The 22,320-nt window shown below is 40.5% G+C and overlaps 1 protein-coding gene across 1 annotated transcript in view; it reads left to right on the forward strand.

Moving 5' to 3' along the window:
• The window catches only part of KIF13A (kinesin family member 13A), a 2,301,375-nt gene that overhangs the window by 1,930,758 nt on the left and 348,297 nt on the right, over positions 1–22,320 (forward strand). The window contains exon 27 of the mRNA XM_044065730.1: positions 15,583–15,734. Coding sequence (XP_043921665.1) covers positions 15,583–15,734 — 152 coding nt within the window. The remainder of the gene's footprint in view (positions 1–15,582; positions 15,735–22,320) is intronic.

A 22,320-nucleotide genomic window follows, 5' to 3' on the forward strand; every position in this document is an offset into this window, starting at 1 on the left:
GGGGAATGTAACATGGGTTCACATTCAGATTAGAAAAAAATCCATACAATATCAGCTTGTCAGACATTACTATGTGCTTGTAAGCAACAAGTTGGAAATGTATACTCAGTAGACATGTCCTTTGTAATACGGAGGAGTCATAGTTTTAACCAGAATAGCTGCTTTGTCAGTTGTAACATGGAAGGCAAAATGGCCTCACAGGTGTAGGCAGAAAGAAAGTTGTATTTAATTATAACAAGAAGTCTGGGGGGGGGGATAAGGCTACAGTAGGCTCATTTGAATTGACAGAAGTGTATGAATTTGACAAAGAATGTATTTCAGCTTAGACATTCAGTCTCATTGTTGTAATCATCACCCATTTTTTCATCTTGACATGTGGTTAGGGTGTCACATTAACATTAGTCAGTGTGGCCAAATCACCTATAACCAGTGTTTACACCCGGGACAAAAGAAAAGGTGATAATAATACTGATTGAGAGATTGGACAAAAGTATTAACAGAAGATGGAAAAAGTCAATCGTTGTGGATTTGGCTCATGTGTTTGGCTAATAAGATAAAGGTAGTGAAAATAGTTGTAGTCGCTTTAGTTTTATAAACAGGTCAGGCGTATTTTTATCAGCCAGATGTGAAGTTGTGGACAGTAATTAATAACGAGTTGATGGATTTTATTTTGGAGTGGAAGAGAACAAAGTTGATCCCTTCCAGTAGAGCAAGGTGGTTTATGATTGTCTAATTTGAAGTGACATTTCAGAGCTACACAGTTAAGGTTCATATACATAACGCAAGCAGAAAGCTGTAATTCAAAATGGAAGGGAATGATGAAGTGTGAGAGGGATTTCAGGAAATAAGGAGCGAGTGGGATTTTGGATGCAGATCCTTACAAGAATAACAGCAGCCTTACAGTATATTATACTTGTATAGTAGCAGAAAGTATTCTAAAAAGTAAATCAACATGAGAATGGAGAAAGGAAATTCTGCCAGTATGGATGACTGCAATTAGGGATACAGAAAGTAGGTAAGATGGGGCTGGAATTTACTGAAGAAAACTGGTAAAAAATCCAAGGTATTGGGTGCAAATAATTAGACGGGGAAAGGTAATAGAAAGAGAAGAAGTCAAGAAGACATTTGTACTACAGGGTAGAAATTGCCTTCCCTACCAGGGATTGATATCAGATTTTTGGCAAAGAGAAGGCGATAGTGGAGTTCTAAGTGAAAGACTGCTCTGGTAGAGTTTTTATTTGAATCTAGAACAGAAGCTGCTTTTTTAAAAAAAATGCTAATTAAGTCATATAAAATTTTACATAACTATAGGAATCAATCCAGTGATATTAGAAGCGATTGGGAAGAGAGATTGGATAAACAATTCAAAAGGAAACAATGGGAAGAATGTATGTATGGCTCCCAAATACGCAACAAAGTCCAGAAGATTTAAGATTTTTGCTTGGAAGTGTTTAGATAGGTAGTTTTATATCCCAAGCAGACTCCAAGGAAGTTTTCCTCCTTTAGATGGCATATGTTGGCAGTGTGATGAGGAAGAAATAGGTAACTGGGAGCATATATTTTTGTGTGTAATGAGTTGGCAGAGTAAAAATTCCACACAGAATACTCTGTCAGAAATATCAGGTGATAAAATGGGTATAACTAAGGAATTGATTTTTGAGCTGGGATAAGAAATCCGAATTACCTAGATATAATAAGGCCTTGTTAAATTTAATTCTGGTGACTGTCAAAAAAAGCAATTACTATAAAATGGGAATCAGTCTAATCCAACTGTATTTGAAAGTAGTGAATATTATAATAGACATAGAACTGCAAGTGGGATCTTTAGAAAAGAGTCGAAGCAAAAGTGGAAATTTTGGGAGTAATACATGCAGAATTATATTTTTGGCAAAGGAGTAAGGTTTAAGGGAATGCAAGAACTGATAATTTTATGTAATGTTGGATTGATGTTAATTGTGTAAACAAATATATGTGATGTACAATGTTTCTAACTGTGAACACATTAACATGTTTTTTTCTTTTATATCAACAGGTATTTGCCAATGTCTTAAGTGAGAATTCAGTAAAGTTGTTAAAAATAATGTGGATTTGTGGCAGTAAGGGGTTATTGGAAGAGGTGGAGGATTGCACTAACATGTATTCATATTCCATCTAAAACTATTATTGTGAAACTTAGGAGAATTTGAGGCTTTCAGCAGGGAATGTTATCTATGGATGGGGACTGGAATTTGATTTGCAATAGTGAGGATGTACCAAGAGATCTAGAAGGTAAAATATAACAAAAGAGGGTAGCTCTCTGAAGAACTTTATGAATACATTACAATATTTAATATGGAAGATGTGAATTCAGACTCAGTAGCAGGAAGTTGGTCATTACGTTATTCCTCAAGATACAATAACTAGGTTAGGGACATTTTATTTCAGAGGGCTATGTATATTTAAAGCTTTAAGACCCATACAATAACTATGTCAGGTAATGCATCAATAAAAACTAAGATAAAGATATAAGGTGATGATGTAAACAATGAGACACTGGTGCTTTCCTACTTATCTGTTAAAAAGAGAGGAATTTAAATAATGGGTAGTGGATATAATTTGAGAGACAAGGTAGGAGTGAGTAGAGTAAAATGAAAAAAGATTTTAAAAACATGCAAAACTAAGAGGAGATATTGGAAGTGTATACTGGGAATTATTCAGAGGGGTTGGCAGAGGTTATGTTGCAGAAGAAGGAAAATCTCACCAAAGAAGGGAGGCGACTGCTGTGTCCTAATGAGAAAAAAGGGAGCATTTGAATAGTATGTTTGACTTTAAAAAGGCTGCTGTTAAGCAACAACTTTTTGATCACAAGTCTAGAGTGCAAAAATGTTATCCCAATGACTTTAGGTAACAGAAAGTACAAAACATTGAAGACAAACATAGAAAGTTTATGGCAAGAAAAATGACCAGAAATTCTACAGAAGTTTCGTAGATATATTGGAAATTTAAGAAAATTTGTATAAAGTAGAGGAATAGAGAAACCAAGGGGAAAAAAACTTGAAAAGCAAAGATGGAAATATTTATGGAAAACTTTAGAAAGGAGTTTAGATAAAAACTGTGATGGGAACTCAACAATGAAGTCTCCAGGAAAAGACAGTTTTTCAATGGAAATTTGGAAACTAGGAAGGAAGAAAGTGATAAAGATGTAAAAGGCTTTGTCTAACAATATTTTAAAAGAATAGGAAACAGCAGCTTTGTTTCACCCAAAGTGAGTAAGTACCCTTCAGATCCAGCTTTATGTAGACCACTTTCAGTTTAGGCCATGATTATAAAGTGTATCTGATGTCCTATTCATTCTTCCTCACTGTTGGGTTACGGAAACAACTCAGCCGCATTTTTTTCAGAGTTGGATCCTAGTGTCAAGCTCCTCCCTGTACCCATAAAACCCTGCACACACTGTAGCTTCCCCAGATCTGTTTTGCAGCCTAGCTGGTACAAACACGGATTCCTGGTCTTGTTATAGTTTTTCTACTTGGATGACTATAAGTCTAGGTTTTTCATCATAAAGTTATACTCTCATTATTTCTAGTACCTTTTTGCTTATATTCTTCTCCTCTCCTCCCTTCAGATTTTGCAGGCGTTAAGTACTAATTTGTTACTTTACCCTTTCTTCCTGCTACTTCTCTCTGAACAGTTTGCCCTTTTGCCATTCTGTTTTTTCTCTATTGTGAGTTGTAAAAAAAAAAAAAAAAAAAAAAGGTTATAGTTATATTTTACTCTACATTGTTGTGCTTGTAGTTTGTAAATGGTGTGTGGAGTTAGTTTTTTGCATTATGTCTGATAAGCCTACTGGATTCAAACACTGCTCGGAAAGTGTGTATATGATTCCCCATTCTGAAATGCACACTGTGTGAATTATTTAAAGCCAGATCACCTGCAGTCAGATTTGTGATGGATTTAACCCCTGAGCCATCACTGATCCCAGGAGCAAACTCATTCTAATAGATCTGTTGCCTGTTTCATCTTCATCATCAGGGGCTCAAAACCCCTCAGCTAGCCTTTCTGGGTCATAGGAGCTGAGGAAAAATTCCCATAAGACATCAAGAATTTCCTCGGAGCCTCCAGCTAAGTTTGCAAAGACTTCAGATCCAGTCATGTCAGATCTAAGACTCAAAGTGCTCTTTGGACCTGACAGGCACCTCTAATGTGACTGCCTCTCCTAGGTCATCTTCTTCCACCTCAGATCCAAAGACCCCAGATCCGAGCTTCAGGACTTAACCTCCAGAATTAACTGTTAGGGCAGTTTCCCAACACTGCCCTCGAAACTCCTCCAAACCCCATCCAGATACTTCAGGTCTAAATCGGTTGCCCCCTGTAGGTCCTTCAGGAGTCTATCAGATGTTGATATAGACAGGATGATGCAGAGGTTTCTCAAAACTCAAATCCAGATGGGAATATTGTCGGCTTTGTCTCCAATTGGATCTGTGAGTGTCCCTGTTATTCTGATTCAGTCTCCTCGATCCGACCAGTGGTTTGAGTCCCAGGATCCTAGGTACCTGAGATAGTCTTCGTTGTATCCGAGGAAGCTTCCTTCTTCTACTCCGATGTCTACCCTAACCAGCTCTGCTCCAATATCATTAGAGTAGAGTGAGTCTGGGATCTAGGATGTCAGCATCGGATCCGGGGTGAGTGGTTTGGTTCTGACCTTCTTGGACCTGTCCGTTCCTCTTGGTGCTTTGGCCCTCAACAGCTCCGGTCCGATTCTGTCTGGAGACCACGGATCTGGGTGGTTCCCATCCATGCTTTTTCAATGGTTTCTGCTTCGAGGGAGATGGGGGCAGTTTCACTGTCTCTCTCGGCTTTCCAGTTGTAGAAAGGGCTTTCTCTTTTCACAGAGAACTGACTTCTTTTGCCTCCAATCCTCCCTTTCGACCTTCTCTGGGTCTGAGTGCTGAGCCCATTATCTCTGTCCAGGATCAGCCTGCCTCAAATAGCTTCCAAGTTCTTGCACCTGAAGAACCCCCCCTTCTTCCAATATCTCCCCTAAACATCACACAGAGGAGGTTCCTCAGAAGAAAACATGCAAAAGGAGGCAGATTGGCTCCCCAGTGGAATCACAGAAGGCAATGACTTTGATGAGGGAGAAGGATCCTCATGATCACCACTTGAGGAGATTCTAGACAGAAAGATGGCTGGTCAGCCCAACCTCCTCCTCCTGAAGAATCTGTGTTCTTGGAGGCCTTCGGGGAGGGCCCGTCTACGTCTTGGGTGAGCCCCCCCCCGGCAGCCAAACTCACTGACCTAGTTTCCTGCTGGGTTTAGAAGGAGCTGGACACTATCGAGCCAATCCCCAAGCACCCAGACAAATTTCTTGTTCTTCTCAAAGACAGACATCATTTGTCCTAAGGTGTCCATGTTGATGCCATGGTTATGGCAGCAGCCACAAAGAAAGAGCTAGCCGAACAGAGCTGCTCTGTCCATCTGCTGAACAGGGAGTCTTGAGCGATGGACAGGTTTGGTAAGTGCATTTATGCCTCCGCTACATTTCTGCTGAGATAGTTAAATTGTTTGGTACATTTCACTCAGTTGCAGAAAGATTTGGTCAAAGAGCTATCTAACTCTCTTGCAGAAACCATGTTGAATGAGGACTTCAAGAAAGTATCTTCCAATTGGCTACTCTTGCTTCTGTGACTAACTCTTTCATGAGGCTCATCCCCCATTCAGCAGAGGGTACCTTAAGGACAGTCAACTCGGGTATTGCAGTCAGAAAACATGCCTGGATGAGGCTGTATGACTTTGCGGAATCTTTCAAGGCATCCTGTGTCAGTGCCCTTTTTGATGGCTCCTCTTTGTTTGCGCCATCCGTCAGAGATTCTTACCCAAAGCAAGCAGGAAAGAAAGACTTTGTCTGCTGTCGGTATCATGTTTTCTATCCCTCAGTGCACTTTTTCCAGAAATCTTCGAGCTGATAAGAAAACTTTGTTTCAAAAGTCTCAAGTGTTTTTTCAGCATCAATGCAGGGATTCTTCCTTCAAAGGCAGAGGAGGAAGTTTCAATGGTAGACACCGCCCCAAAGGCAGAGGGGGTCCACAGACTCAGGGCTTCAGAGAACCTATCTCTGATAAGCTCTGTCAGTGCTCCTGAAGTGCTGCCCAGCTGTCTGTCTCTAGCGGCAGTCAGGAGTCATTGTTCCCTGCATCTAGATGTCTGGACCAACTTGACAACAAATTCCTGGATGCTAAACATAATATCCAGTGGTTATTACATTTCCTTTTCCCTTCCACCTCCTGTGGAACAAAAGAAACTCCCCGACATATCACCCAGTCAGAAGGAGCATGCAGTATTAGAAATGCAAAAATTACTGCAAAAAAGAGCCATCCAAGAGGTCCCAACTGAAAAAAAGAGGATTTGGAACTTATTCCCACTTCTTTTTAGTGCCAAAGAAGATAGGGGACCCAAGAGTCATTTTAGATCTGAATAATCTAAATTAATATGTGAAGAAGTCAAAGTTCCTGATGGTTATGGTTCAGTCCATTCTACCGCTGTTGCACAAGGGCGATTGGATGTGCACCTTCAGGATGCATACTATCACATCAAAATAGACAGACACTCCAGAAGTTATTTGCACTTCAGGATGGGAGCCAGTGATTACCAATTTAGAGCTGTGCCCTTTGGACTCACCACAGCTCCCAAGGTGTTTACCAAATCCATGGCAGTAGTGGCAGCTCATCTGAGACTGAAAGGATTCTAGGTGTTTCCATATTTGGGCAACTGGCTTCCAACTGCCCCCCACCCGCCATCATCTACTTCAGGAACTATTTGTTCCAGATCTTCCACTCCCTGGGCATTACTATAAATATTACCAAATCAAACCTGTCCCCAATTCAAAGGTTGGAATTCATCGGTGCCTTTCTAGATACAACACACCAGATAGCTTCTTTGTCTTCTCATCGCATAACGTCCTTGAGAAACCAGTTACAGGACATAATTTCTTTACAGTCTCCGTTGGGGAGACTCATTCTTCAAGCTCTGGGCTCTGTCATCTGCCATCATCCTAGTACCCGTAGTATGATTCTTTATGCAAGTCTTCCAGTGGACCTTAGCTGTCCAGTGGTCTGTTCTTTACCATACTAGCAGTTATCTTTTCCTTTCAAGTTAATTCCAGTTTGCAGACATCTTCAGTAGTGGATTTATTCAGACAACCTGTTCCTGGGCAGACCATTCCTTCTTCCTCCCCCCACAGCCAATGTGACCATGGATGCTTTCCAACTGGGGGGGGGGGTCATTTTAAAGGAAAGGTGGTCCAAGGCATGTGGTTTTCCCCTGAGACCAGATTGCATATCAGCATCCTAGAGATGAGAGCAGTTTTTCTAAGGTTGCAAGCCTTCCAGAACAAATCTCCCCATTGGGACAATTGCAGTATACACCAACAATATGTCAGTAGTCTGGTATATCAACAAACAAGGAGGAACCCATTCTTACCCATTATGCAGAGAGGCCATGAGGGTCTGGGAATAAGGGGATATCTTCAGATCGCTTTCTAGTTGCAGCATGTATACTGGGCAAAAGCAGCATTCTAGCAGATAAACTCAGCAGGTCCATTCGGACCCCTCATGAGTGGTCCTTCAATCTGTCAGTGGTGAATCTAAATTTCAGCCATTGGGGCCAACCTTGCTGTGATCTCTGTGCTTCTCCCCAAAACAACACGTGTAGCAAGTATTTCACACTGATCCCCCCCCCTCTTGGGGGAGTCCCCGAGGGATGCTGTAGTTCATGATTAACCCCCTGGTCTCCTTTATGCCTATCCCCTACTACCATTGATCCTGAAGTTTCTGCAGCGAGGCAGAAGACTGAAGAGTTCAATAATCCTCATTGCTCCCTACTGGCCTCATCAGGTATGGCTCCTTTTTCTCTGGTCTCATCTGAAATTTCCTCTATTGATTTTGGAACCCAGGCAGGACCAATTCTCTCATCCATCAGGGAATCAACATCCCAGTCTACTCACCCTCAAACTGACCGCTTTGTATCTAAATTTCCAGTAATTCTACAAGGGTCTAAGCTTGCTTCCCTGTTCAAGACATAATTTTAGCTTCCCAAAAGGCCTCTGCTAAAAAAGTGTACCAAAGCAAATGGAAGAGATTTGCCATTCGGACAGTCAAAGAGAATATTGATCCTTCCTCGGCTCCAGTTTCAGCCATCTTTCTCTCTTCAAGGAAGGGGCTAGTTTTTCCAGTATAAAACTTCATGTAGCAGCCATTTCTAATTTTCATGCAGAAGATGTTTCTGGTTCCCTTGCTATATCTAAATTGTGTAAGGCTTTCATGAAAGGGATTTTCTGCTTAAACCACCGACAAAAGATCCTACCCCACCATGAGATCTTACTGTTATTCTTCAAAGGCTAACGCAAAAAAAACTGTGAACCAGCAAATGATTGTGAAATGAAATTCCTTTCTTGGAAAACCATCTTTTTGGTGGCTATCACATTAGCAAGAAGAATTTCTGAAGTTCAGGCCTTATCTTCAAAACAGCCTGCCATATTTTTTCATAGGGATAGATTATCTCTCCATGCCACTCCATCTTTTATGCCTAAGATAGCCAAATAAACTAATACAAACCAGTTCATTCAGTTGTTAGTCTTCTTTCCAAATTATTCTAGCAAGGGCGAATATATTTGACATCATCTGCTTGATGTTCATAGGCAACTGTGGTTCTACCTTTATAGGACAAAACAGTGTAGAAAATCTGGCCAACTATCTGTTTCTTTCTCACCAAATCGCCTAGGTCAAGCAGTCCCCAAAGTTACACTGGCTAAATGGATTACTGACTGTATTTCACTAATTTACAACAAATGGATTGAAATTGCCTCACCCTCCTAAAGCCCATTCTACTCTATCTATGGCTACATAGGTTCATAGGTTCATAGGTTCATACTAGGCTATCTGCCCGAGGGCATTTACAAGCCTAGCCCATCGTTATGTGGCTTACGCCACCCCTTAAGTATGGGGAACTATACCCATTATTTTGCTGTGCCTCTAAGGGGAACTATACCCATTATTTTGCTGTGCCTCTGTCGAGCAGTGACACTGAGGTAATCCCTGGGGTATATTTGCGATCTCCCATCCATTGGTCAAGATTTCTCTTGAACAAGGCCAGCGAGGTGCTCTGCCTCACATATACCGGGATTTTGTTCCACAGCATAGGGAGTCTTTGGGTGATGAATCTATCCCTCCAGCACGTCCTATTAATAGCCGTGTCGAGGTTTAAGTCTCTCGCCCTTGTGGCTCTGGTGGATCTAGATTTTTTGAGGTGAAGCATATTCATCAAATCTGGGTTTGTATTAGTTTATTTGGCTATCTTAGGCATAAAAGATGGAGTGGCATGGAGAGATAATCTATCCCTATGAAAAATTATGGCAGGCTGTTTTGAAGATAAGGCCTGAACTTCATCATCTGTTTTTCCCTCTAGAGCATCGATTGATGACATTTGTGCTGCAGCCACTTGGTCAAAGACTCATACCTTTGTGACACATTATAAATTGGACAGTGTCTCCAGAAGTAGAGCTTCTTTTGTTTCAAGAATGCTCTGGCATATCCTTTCTTGAGGCTACCCAAGAGTAAAGAAGGTAGTTGGGGCTCTGACCTAATAGTGAGGAAGAATGAAAAGGACAATATCAGATTCAGAAGTTATTTACTTACCATAACTTGACATCTGTGTTGTCCGTTTTAATTCTTCCTCGCCTTCCCTCCCAGCCATACCACAACCTATTCATTCCTAGAGGACCCTTTGGATTTATAGGAACCTTTATATTCCTGGTTTTGAGCCTCTGATTTCCTTGTCTATACTGTCTGTTTATCCAGTAGGCATTAAAGCAGCAGACTTGATCTGAGGAAGCTACAGTGTGTGTAGAGCATTATGGGTAGGTGGAGGAGCTCAAGACTAGGATCCAAGTCTGAAAAAATGCATCCAAGTTGGATCCGTAACCCAATAGTGAGGAAGAATGACAACACAGATAGCAAGTTAAGGTTAGTACCTAACGCCTAATTTTCTTTACTAATTGAGAATGCCAAAGGTGTTAGCAATGTCAGTAGATATGGATCAGTTTAGTTTTGTGGAGGGGAGTCCAGCATTTGAGAACATTAGTAAAATAATGATCCAGAGTTAAGCAGAGTGTAAGAGAATGCTGCTATTGATGGTGGGTCTTGAGGCAGAGGAAACCTTCAGTAGAGTCAATTGGGATTTTATGAGTATGGCAATGGTAGCATTTGCATTCTCTGATATAATAGCAAAGGGGATATATAAAGGATTGGAGACACGAATTAAGATGGGAGGGCTCCTCTCTGACAAACTTTGTTTTAACAGAGGAACCAGCCATGGGTGTCCTCTTTCCTCACTGTTATTTGCTTTGTATTTTTAGCCATTGCCACAGAAATTAAAGGATTCACACATTCAAGGATATAACTGGTACGGCAATCAAGAAAAGGTATCTTTATTTGCAGATTATGCTATTTAATGGTTTATAAAACCAGATAAGGACATTTTAGTGTTGTGGAACATTTAGAGTGTTTCAAGTCTTTTGGGGATATAAAATAAATGAAGTTAAAACAATGGCTATAGCAGTAAATTATGTATGAATTGGTTCAGCAGTAGCCATATTTACAGGGCACTGATAAGTGAAGTATTTAGATGCATGGATTAAAATGGAAACTGCTATGGCAGCTAAGGATATTTGTGAAGAATCACCATAGAAATGCTTTCATTGGTGTTAATTACTAGAAAACTCCAAAGATGCAGATGTACAATAAAAATAACTGACCTTTATTTTACATAACATAAGAGTTGGTCTCTGTCTGCATACTGACCCCAAGTTCTAGCCAAGGTGATTTCAGAGTTTACTTTAAACTTGGGCACGGCAGATGCATTAACTCTGTTCTCTTAAGTGGTTACCAAATACATTCACTTAAATTAAAAGTATGCTTTCCAGAGTACAGCAACATAGGGAAGTGTTCCTCAACAGCCTGACCATTCACTGAATCTGCATGCACAGCAATGCCAGAAAAACTTCCAAACTAAATGATTTCTGCTTTTTTTTGCTCAGGACTTAAGTCCTAATTACATAGGAAGAGAGACTACCTTGATTTGTTTTACTCATTTTGTTTTCTTTTATGGAGAAATATGCAAGAAGCTGTGAGGAAGTACTGAGTAGTCATTCCATATAGGCAATGACTACCTCAGATGCCAGCTTTATGGTTGTTGCAGTGTTCCATCACCACCTGTTAAGAACTGCTCATTTTACTGGTTGCTGCAACTTGAATGTGATTTCAAAGTCTGGAGGAAGTTCAACAAGGATGTCCTGCTGAGTCTAATCTCTTTAGTTCTGCTTGATAATTTATTTATTTATTTTTGATTAAATATATGTGGATGTGAGGTATTTTTGCCTATTTGTATAGTATGTTACTGCTTAGATCTTGTTCTTGTGATAAATTCATCTTCAAAGAAACGTAATGTAAATGCCTAAAGTAAACCTAGGTTTTCAAGAATATCTTGTATAACAGATATGCTAACCCACTCTGCTGTCTTGTGGGATGTGCACTTTTAGAGAAGGAATATGCTGGATTTAGCAAGTAGGCTTTGTACTTCTTGAAGGGATTAGCTTTCTTCCTTAGAGCTTCTTATGTCCACCCCTGAGATATGTTATATCGTGAAAGAAATTGGCTGGGGTAGTTCTGTCACTGTTACTTATGGCCTAAGAGCCCAAAACCTATTCACATCTGGACATGCCATTACCATAACAGCTAAACTTCTCTTTGTTCTCCACCCTGTAGTGTAAATGTTCTGCTTATAGTGTATGCTAACTAAGATGTTGTACATGTTTTATTATGCTCGATAAACCTGCATACTTACCTTTTGCTTAGTGGTTCCCAAACTTTTTTGATTCCTGGCTCCCTTGCTAAATCCAGGTTTTCCCAAGGCTCCCTCCCCCCCACGGCACACATAAAGTGCATATTTCAGGGGTCCCAAAGTGTGAGCTACAGTGCCCTGGAGAGCCACAGCTTACTCACAGGGGTGCCGCGAACTAATAAGCTTAGCTACAAAATAAACCGCAGACAGTTTGCATTTTATTTTGCAGTTGAGCTTATTAATTTGCGACGAGTGTGAATGAATGCAGGAATGAATGAATGAAGTGGCTGTGTGTGTATGTTTGAGATCGGGAGAGTGAGAGCGATGTGTGAGTGAAAGCAGGTATGAATGAGGAAGTGGCTGTGTGTGTGTGTGAATGAATGCAGGTATGAATGAGGAAGTGACTGTATGTGTGTGTATGTGTGAGATCGGAAGAGTGAGAGGGATGTGTGAGTGAATGCAGGTATGAATGAGGAAGTGGCTGTGTGTGTGTGTGTGTGTGTGTGTGTGTGTGTGTGTGTGTGTGTGTGTGTGTGAATGAATGCAGGTAAGACTGAAGAAGTGGCTGTGTGTGTGTGTGTGTGTGTGTGTGTGTGTGTGTGTGTGTGTGTGTGTGTGTGTGTGTGTGTGTGTGTGTGTGTATGAATGAATGCAGGTATGAATGAGGAAGTGGCTGTGTGTGTGTGTGTGTGTGTGTGTGTGTGTGTGTGTGTGTGTGTGTGTGTGTGTGTGTGTGTGTGAATGAATGCAGGTATGAATGAGGAAGTGATTGTGTGTATGTGATTCACACCTCTCAACTACAGATTTTCGCAGAATGTCCAGATTTTTGCCTCATATTTTTGGTGTGTTTTTCCTAAAATATGTACTTTTCTGGCAAATAGTTGAGGATTGAAGTCATTAATTAATGACAAACATTTGAGTTTGACTCCATATCCTTCAGAGAATTCACTCTAATGCAAAACCTTTTATTCTATCAACTTTCTAAGTTTGTAAGAGCAATATTTTCTGTCCCCCCATCATTTTAGGCTTTGTCCAGATTAAATATTGCTCTTACAAACTTAGAAAGTTGAATGAATAATAGGTTTTGCATTAACATGAATTCTCTGAAGGATGTGGAGTCTTAAACTCAAATGTTTGTCATTATTTAATATTTATTTATTTATTCCAGTTTGGTGACCAGGGAGGTCCACTGGGCTCGAGAGCCCGTTTTCAGTGGAGGCCCGGGGAGAAAAGCTCCACAAAACAAGTTACATAACATATAGACTTGCCACATTACAAAGTTACATAACATATTGAAATAAAGAAAAATCATTCACATTACAGTCAATATGTAGTCTTACAATAATACAGCAGGTAGAATGAATAGGTATCATTTACTTAGTAACTAAGATATTAAAGAGAAATTATCTAGGAAAGGATGAGAGGCTGACTTCAATCCTCAACTATTTGACAGAAAAGTACAGATTTTAGGAGGAACACATCAAAAATTTGAGGCAAAACTCTGGACATTCAATCACACACACACACAGTCACTTCCTCAATCATACCTGCATTCACTCACACATCGCCCCCCCCCCGATCAAACACACACACAGTCACTTCCTCATTTATACCTGCATTCACTCACACATCGCTCTCACGATCAAACACACACACAGTCACTTCCTCATCCATACCTGCATTCATTCACACTTTGCTCTTACTCTCCTGATCTCACACATACACACAAACAGCCACTTCTTTATTCATTCATGCATTCATTCACACATTGCTCACTCTCCCGATCACACACACACACACACACACTTCCTCATTCATGCATTCATTCACACATCGCTCCCTCTCCCGATCTCTCGTACACACACACAGACTCTTTTGCTTTCATGCACACATTCACTCACACACACACACACACACACACACACACACACACACACACACACTCATTTCACCTTAGTCAGGGATTTTGAAGATTGTTTCAGGTTTTCTCCTCTTAATTTGTCTGTGTAAAATAGCCCTCTGACCTTGCTATTAAAATTTATTTTTTTTACTATTATAAGAAAGTCCTTTTTCATTGCACAGCTTATTACTAAGGGAATGGCATCCAGGTCCAGGAATTTGATCATTCCATTGTATTCAGTACTCATCAAATTGACAGTTGAGTATAATGCCCCTTTTGGTATGCACCTGTCCAAACAGTTGACACAGCTTAACTTGAACAGTGTTTTCGTATTAAGAAAATCAAGGGCCTAAATCATAAAAACTGTGTGGACTCTCTCAAAGCCTTGTTCATCATCTCAGTGGCATGCAGGCTAGTGAGGGTCAATCTCTGTTTTGCATACAGTGCCTGAACAGACCCTATCCTGTCAGATCTACTGCATCTCCACAAGTCCAGTGGAGGCATAATCACCTGCTCAAAACATCTCCATCTCTTTTGCAACATAAAGAAACTGTGTTGGAGGGATAGATATGTATCACAGGGAGTATTACTTCTTTGGAATCATCTTCTAAACATAAAACAAAGTACTTCTCTTACAGTAATCAAATGTAATCTGGATGAATGGGTGGGTAACTACAAATTCACCCCTGGTTTAGCACCCTTGTCCCTCATGGATAGGGGTAAGATGCAAATGCTCTTCTTGTATCTATGTTATTTGAACTGAGAAACAAGTGTCCCCTTCCCTTTATGTTGTTAGGCTATAAGATGTGTCAGTGGTTTAGAGCATTACCCCTTGGAGACTGCTTGAACCTTTGCAATGGGAACACCAGCTTGTTGTGGAATGTTTTACTTGTTAAGATGTTTTTGAGAAAGTAATTGTATAGTAGGCATCCTCTGTAATTGTCCACTTCTGTCACTATTTTTACTTTACTGGCAGCTGAATTGATTATCATCAGCCTTACATCACCTATGCTGCATGTAGGTAACTAGTTTCCATTTTTAATTTTACATATAGTCATCATTTCAAGGGAATAAATAATGTATCAGCTCGTGATAGCTCATTATGATCTGTCTTGAATTGGTTAGGTCAGACTGTAGTTGCTTATTGATTGTGTAGTCCAACTGGACGGATTTCTTAGTCAACAGAGACATGGTGAGAAAAGCTTTAAACATAAAATATGTATTAACCTTAATTTCACAACATTAAAGTAATTTCTACCAACATAGGATATTGTAGGGCCACTGAAAGCTCAGGTAATTCTAAAACTTATGTTGATCCAATTATTACATCATCTCTGTGCGCCTGTGATTGTTTTCTTCTGCACATTTTAACTCTTGAGATTAATTTTCACTTGAATACTTTAAGGTAATGTAACCTTTGACTTTTTGCTAATATTTGTACCCATTTTTCTGCTTTTCCAAGAATTGCAGTTAAAGAAGCACCCATTTCCAAGTACAGCACCGGCAGCATAAGATCAAGTTTTACTCATTTTAACTGCAACTGAGATGGTGCGGTTAAAATGAGTAAAACAGTAAAACAAGTCTTAAGTTACATATACACTTTGTTTTAAGTTCTGGTGAAAAAATCTCAAAGTTTCATCTGGAAATTTTGACAGAATCCACTCTGTAGTGTTGAATATCTTGCAGATTACATCATATTCTTTGTTCTGACATGCATTTGCACATGAATTACAAGTAAAATGAATGCACTATCAGTAGGAATAAATCTTCTTACTGTAAATTGTCTTTTTCTCCCCTCACTTTCTTAGGTCCTACACCAGATAGTCCACATGGCTTAATGGTTAGTCCTTTTAAAGCCTTTTCTCCTCAGACACCAAAATTTTTCAAATCCCTTATGCCAGTGAAGGAGGAACACAAAGGGCAGAACCCTCTGGAAACCAGGCCTTTGCTGGACCAGGAGGTAAACTCCTTTTATTTTCTAATGAATAGTGCATAAGTAATATTGTATACCTATTGACACCTCATTTTTGCTTCAAAGAAAGGTGTTTCTTCCCCTGTGTGTTTATTCACGTGTGTGTGTGTGTGTGTGTGTGTGTGTGTGTGCGCGCACCGTGTCTGATTGATAAACTTTGTATATTACAATGAATGGAAGTAGTTTATTTTGTTGTTAGCTCTGTCATCTAATTAACTGGCACAGTAACTTTCCTTTGCATTATCAAAACTACATTATTTTGTTCAATAAACGTATATGTTTTGCCTCAAGACCGGTAGTAAACTGAACGACATTTTAATGTGTGCCTTCACAATGATATATGTATTGATTCTGCATTTCTGTATTGTTTTTTTACTTGATGTGCCTGATTGCTTTGCCCATTTGTTAAATATGAAATGCACTGTATGATTAAATTAATTTGTTAGTGTGATTTGGAAGCAAGTGGTAAATACAGTCTTTTCATTTTCTTTGTTTATTTACTGAATATTGTCTAACAAGTCCTTGCGTGTTTTTTATTTTTTTTTTTTTTGGGGGGGGGGGGGTTCTTTTTTCCTCATGACCATCAAACCATGCTCTGCTTTCGCTACAGGCCCACTCATTTCCTTAGAGGAGAGCACCCTATGGGACTTTTTTCCTCTTAGAGTGAGACGAGAGCAGCAGTGGGTGGTGGCCCTCATCAGTGAGAATAAGAAGTTTCTATTTTTGTCCCTAACTTCCCTGCAAGCCACCCTAGAGTTGGTCATGCAGTGGGGTTCAGTGAGAATGTCACTTACTTCCCCAACCAACATAATCCTTCAGAGCTACCCTGCCTGTCACTCAAAGCCAGAATTTCTGTATGGTCTCTGGGCTACAAAAGGGCATCTGTTATAAGACCAGGTGTCCTGGATGTGCATCCCCCCACCCTGTTGCCTGGAAGAAAGTTTTCTGGTCAAGCTGCTTCATTCTTGTTTACCTCCTGGCAGCTCCAGCAGATGCCTGAACTGCTAACTGTCCTCGTCACCTGGGTTATAGCCAGGGTTTATCATTTATCTCTCAGTTCCGGTGAAGCCAGTGACACATTAATCTTTAATGCACATATTCCATACAAATAAGCAGTGTCATCACAAACTGATGAAACAGCTTGCTAAATCTGTTAAGCTCATTCTGTGAATTAAATATTTTAGTACCAAAGCTGCCAATGACAGCAGCTCTGGAAATACCTATTTTACATGGAGTGGAATAAGAGGTTTTTTACCTCTACATTCCTGTCCGCATGAGAGGATACTCTCAAGTGATTCCAAATTTTCGTCCTTATTTTGTCCATTGTAGCTTCTTGTCTGCATTTGTCCTCAGCATATTCAGAAGTAGTGAAAAAGAAAGCTGTACCTCTTTACCTCCTACTCCCTTTCCATCACCAGACAATTGGCAAGCTCTGTTGGTGCTCTGTGTGTTTTTTTTTTTTGGTAGATTTCCTGCCTAGATTTATTTCGTATAGGTGGCATTCTTTATTAATGTCTAATAATTATAATTCAAGTGTTATATGCAAAACACATCTCCGCAATTAGGATTTTTTTTATTCATTGTAGCTTTCACGTTGGCCAGGAGACTTAACTTTCATGAAGCAGCTTTCATCATAGCATGTCATTTAGTATACACTGCCTTGTGAGTTTCTCCAGGAAAAAAGCAGAAGAGTAGGAGGAGGCTTGACATTCTTCCCATAAGAAATAGTTACAGTCTTGTTCTGAGTCACTGGGAGAAACATCACTGCCATTCCAAGGAATAAGGTAGATCTCCTGTGCCAGTTTGTTTACCTTCTGACAAGACCTTGCCCAGGGGTTCGTTGAACCTGCCATTGTCAACTGTTTAGTGAGGGCAATGATAGCTGTTGATGGCAGTGTTAATGGGCATGTTTTCCCACTTTTAGAGAAACCATAGTTTATTCCTATATGGGTCAGTGGGTAGGACCAGTCACTCACCCTTCTACTCTGATAGAGCTGAACCTATCTTCATACTTATGATGTGGCTTAATGGAAGAGGCTTTTTTTCCAACACTGGCTTTTTCTGTGTCATTATGATCACGCTGTTGGTGTCTTGTTAATAAAATCATTGATGAAGTCAGTGTGTAGGTTATATATTTTTAACTTCTGCCAAGGGAAATGAAAAGTTGTTGACCTCCAGTTTAACCTCAAGAAATTCATTTGGTGTCTGGAGTTGATCTTCAACACCTTGCCCATGCTGTAGCAACTTAGACCAGAAGACTGGCTACCAGACAAGGGCATTCCAGATCTTTCTGGAGGACATGGTTCTGAGTTGTGACTTTTGTAACAGATAATGGTTTGAATGATCTTGCTTCAGTATAATGTTCCAGTCATTACACAATCCACAGTCAAATTCCTTGTTACTACTTTGACTTCTGGAATAGATTTGCCATCTGCTTCCCAGGATTGCTGTCAAGGGTTTTTCCTGAAAGACTGGTCTCCTTATGATTTCCTGGAACCTTTGGTTAGGCAGTAGTGAGGCTGATATAAAGAAATACTTGGAATAAGAATGCCTGTGGAAGGTTCTACTGCCAGTCCTATTTAGTCTTTAGACTACCATAATTATTTTTGGAAGACCCCTGACTGCTTGCATGCAGGACGGGGGTGCACCAGATGGATCTAAAATAGCTTGGCCTGTTGGATCACACTCTTCTTGACCAGCAGCCTTGGCTGCATATGCATTGATCCTGGATGCTAATAAAAATCAGAAGATACCTTGCATCTTATTGTTGTTGTTCCAGATACTGATTTTAAATGTTTTTATTTGTAAATTTTGAAAATGTATGTAGCTTTTATGTGTGGTGTTCATGTTATAAACCATAATTTGCAGTTGCCCAGATATTGGAGACAGCTTCATGGCGGAAAAGTAGCAGGATCTGATTATTAGTATACCTAACTTTGAGTGGAAAAACCAACTTGTCAGTAATCTTGGTGGCACTGTCGAGGCTTTTATAGGTCATTATGCTTGTAATATCAGGAACTCAAGCTAAGACGGATGCTTTTGGGATGGTGTTAAGGTGACCTTGTTAGTTTCTTGTTTTAGGTCTCCCTTTGAGGTTCAGGAGACATTATATAACACTCCACTACCACAGGGTTCAGTCCTTCATCCTCTCCTGTTTGGTATCTATTTTTCTGAAGTACAGGCTAACACAGAAGGTCTTTGGCTAATGAAGTTCGCAGATGACTGCAAACTACGAACCATAATCGAAAGTCCTAATGATGTGGACATCCTACAAAAGGGTCTGACTGAGAGGGATGCCTGGTGTCAAAGCCATGGTCTCAAGCTCAATGCCAAAAAGTGCATCGTCATCCCCTTTGGTAAAAACTCTGTACCCATGAGCTACCACATAGGTGGTAGTCTACTTAACACCGAAAGTGTGAAGAGAGACCTTGGGACACAGGTGGACAGTAGTCTCTCCTTTGACCACATTGCCACAGTAGTCAGGAAATCCTTCTACATGGTACACCTCATCACAAAAGGTTTCTCATCCAGGAAAAAAGAGGTAATTGTTCCTCTCTGCTCTTCACTCATTAGACCCATTATAGAGTATAACGTCCCTTTTGGTATGTAACTCACAAGACATCTACAACAACTGGAAAGGCCACAAAAATACCTCACAAAGAGGATTACCGGCCTCAAACAGATGCCCTACGCCGACCGTCTCAGAAAACTCCAGCTTTACTCCGTCACATATCGCCTACTCAGAGGCGATCTCTGCCTAACATACAAAGCTATGTCAAACCCAGAGCTGTTGGACATGCTCTACTTAAAGAAATCCCAATCCCTCCAAACTACACGCGCTAGGACCTAAACCTTGTCACCACAATAAACAGAACATGCTGGAGGGATAGATTCCTGCCCCAGAGACTTCCCATGCTCTGGAACAAACTACCTATCTGTATCAAACAAAGCTCCTCATTAGCACCCATCAAGAAAAATCTTTGTGATTGGATGGGAAATAGGAAATTCACCCCAGGGATCACCTCTGTGGCTCTGCTCGACAGGGGCACAGGAAAATAATTTTCTTGGGTGGAGAAAGCCAGGGTACCTTTTTAGCTAGGCTTATATAGACCCTAGGGCCAATAGCCTAGTACCTACATATGAACCTATGAACTCCCTACACTGGATCAGACTTCTTTTCCTGACATGAAGGAGAGAGGTTAAGAAGTTACCTCTCCAACACTTGTGCAAGTCTTCAGTGGCAGTGCATTCCAAGAAGGAATTTGGGAAAAGAAAGCAGCCTTTCATAGATTTCTTCATGCCTTCATCACAGTGTAGTTCACACATGCAGTGTCTCTCTCAACAGTCCTTTGACCAAGATATACCAGTAGTGCAAACCTCCCAGTCTCCTTCATTTTCTTTCAGGTCTTCTTTGGTCTAGGAAGTGGTCATTGTTAGGTTGGTTTGCACTTGCAGGCCTGAAAGTCCATCATACAGGGCATATGGGGACTGATCAGCTGTTTGAAGGATGAGTGCTACATTTGAGTTTTTTCTTATCTCTCCGATTATCCTTCAGTGGCAGATTTTCTGCCTCAGCTATTGAAGATGTGCAAAAATATGTGAACCGATTCTTTTCTTGCAACAGAGTACTCCTGATTCTTTCTGGTTCCCATTACAATATGATGTTTCCTTCAGTTTTTGGATCTCAGGTCTCTGAACAGGCATACCTAGATCAAAATATTAAGAATGCTATCCAGACAGGTCCTACTCATTCTCCTGCAGAAGAGTTCAACATGATGGGCACTTATCTTTATTTTGTATTTAAGTCTACTGAAAGATGTTATTTGCTTTGTATCATGTCACTTCTTTTAAATCTGGATCTTAATTTTTAGTTTAACTTCTGTACCTGTCTCTCATTCATGCAAGCTGTCTGTCTGTTTCCTCTGCCTGGGATTTACAATTTTCTGTATCTGGACATTAGACTTCTGTCAACCTTTTCAAAATATGTTCTTCTAGCTCAGAAAAAAAAGTATTTTTCAATTTTTTTTCTGAATATAATGCTGAGGGCCCTTCTGGATAATTTCTTGTGTTGGGTATTGCCTTACAGCATTTTTTCTGAAAACTCCTTTGTCTGGTGACATCTGCATGCCTAGAAAGCACACACCATGGCATAAGACTTATCCCTGGAGCACATCTGATTGTTTTTCCCACCCACACATTTTGGATCATGATCCTTCCATAATCATGTCTGTGTCCAGAAGATCACTTCCCAGGACCTTCTTTAGCATTGTCTTTACTGTTTTGGGGAACACACAACTTTGGTAACTGCAATGTTTGCGAGAGATTCAACCTGGGTACTAGACATTGAAAATGTGAAAAATTGTTATCCCACTTCACAAAGATGGTTGTGATTAACAGCTCTTTGTGTGGAGGCCCTTCTTGTGGTCATTGACATAAAGTAGAGCATCATCATCAAAAAACAAGCACTTGGTAGTTATAATCTGGCTTGATCTTCAACCAGGCGTGACCCTACTTGAGGTAAATCTGGAATTCAAACAACACCCAATCCCTTCAGGTGGTAAGCTCACCCACAGCTAATGAGGGTTTGAGACTGTATCATTTCTCAGCCTTCGTTGAAGTTCATGGTGACAAGGAAGGTGTGTCCTTAGCTTCCACTTTTGGAGGAGGGTTGTAGTATTCTGATGTTTTTGCATTTTGTGTTGTGATGATTGGCTAGAACCTATTAGCGGCCATCTTAGCATTGAAGACTACTGTCTTGTGTCATCTTTTTGTGGATTCAGGGGTTATGTGGGACTGAGGATTCTTCCATGAGGTCCAGAAGGTCCTGGTCGAAGAGGGTCCATCTTGGTCATCCTACCCTAGTGCTCATGTCTTTGGCTCTGAGCAGAAATTTGATATCTGTTAAGTGGAACTGATTTATTAAGGAGTTTGGTTTGAAGCCCGTAGCGGAACCAACCCAGGTCTGTTCCCAAAATATGCTGCCTTTCATTAGCATGTGATCTACCGCTGATTCTTCATCATACCTTGCTCGCACTGTTTTTTCATAGCCTTGCCAATTCTTGAGCTGATGCTTTTTGGCAGTTTAACTTGCAGTACTCCATTATTGGCAAGATTATTTGAGGAGTCATAGATCTCTATGCCACTGTTTGAGACAGGGATATTGAGTTCACCCTGCTATGCATTTTCTCTATGTGCCCCTCCTTTGGAGGTATCCTCAAGCTGAAGAAAAACTGCTTGGACTGACCACTGGTCCCTATCCTTTTCTTTCAGAAATGCCTGTTGATGTTTCTAGGGAGGGAGTTTGAGGAAGTCTGAATGATCCCTTCCTTTGAAGCCAGTTATAAGTGATTTTGTCAGAGCTGCCTGGAGGCAACTTGGTTGCCCCTTTGACTCCAGAAAAGTCCAATGTACATCGCAAGTTGCCACTGGATTGGACAGATTTCATTAATTAGCATCCCAGTGCTTAATTCTTTGCAGTCTCATAAGGTGCCATGTACTACAGCATTTTGTCAAGCTGTCACTGGACATGAGTCTTGAGTTTTGGACAGGTATGAGTATTTACTCCTCTTGTGTT

The sequence above is a fragment of the Protopterus annectens genome, chromosome 3.part0, assembly GCF_019279795.1.
Source record: "Protopterus annectens isolate FY-2018-M chromosome 3.part0, PAN1.0, whole genome shotgun sequence".
Lineage (NCBI taxonomy): Eukaryota > Metazoa > Chordata > Ceratodontiformes > Protopteridae > Protopterus > Protopterus annectens.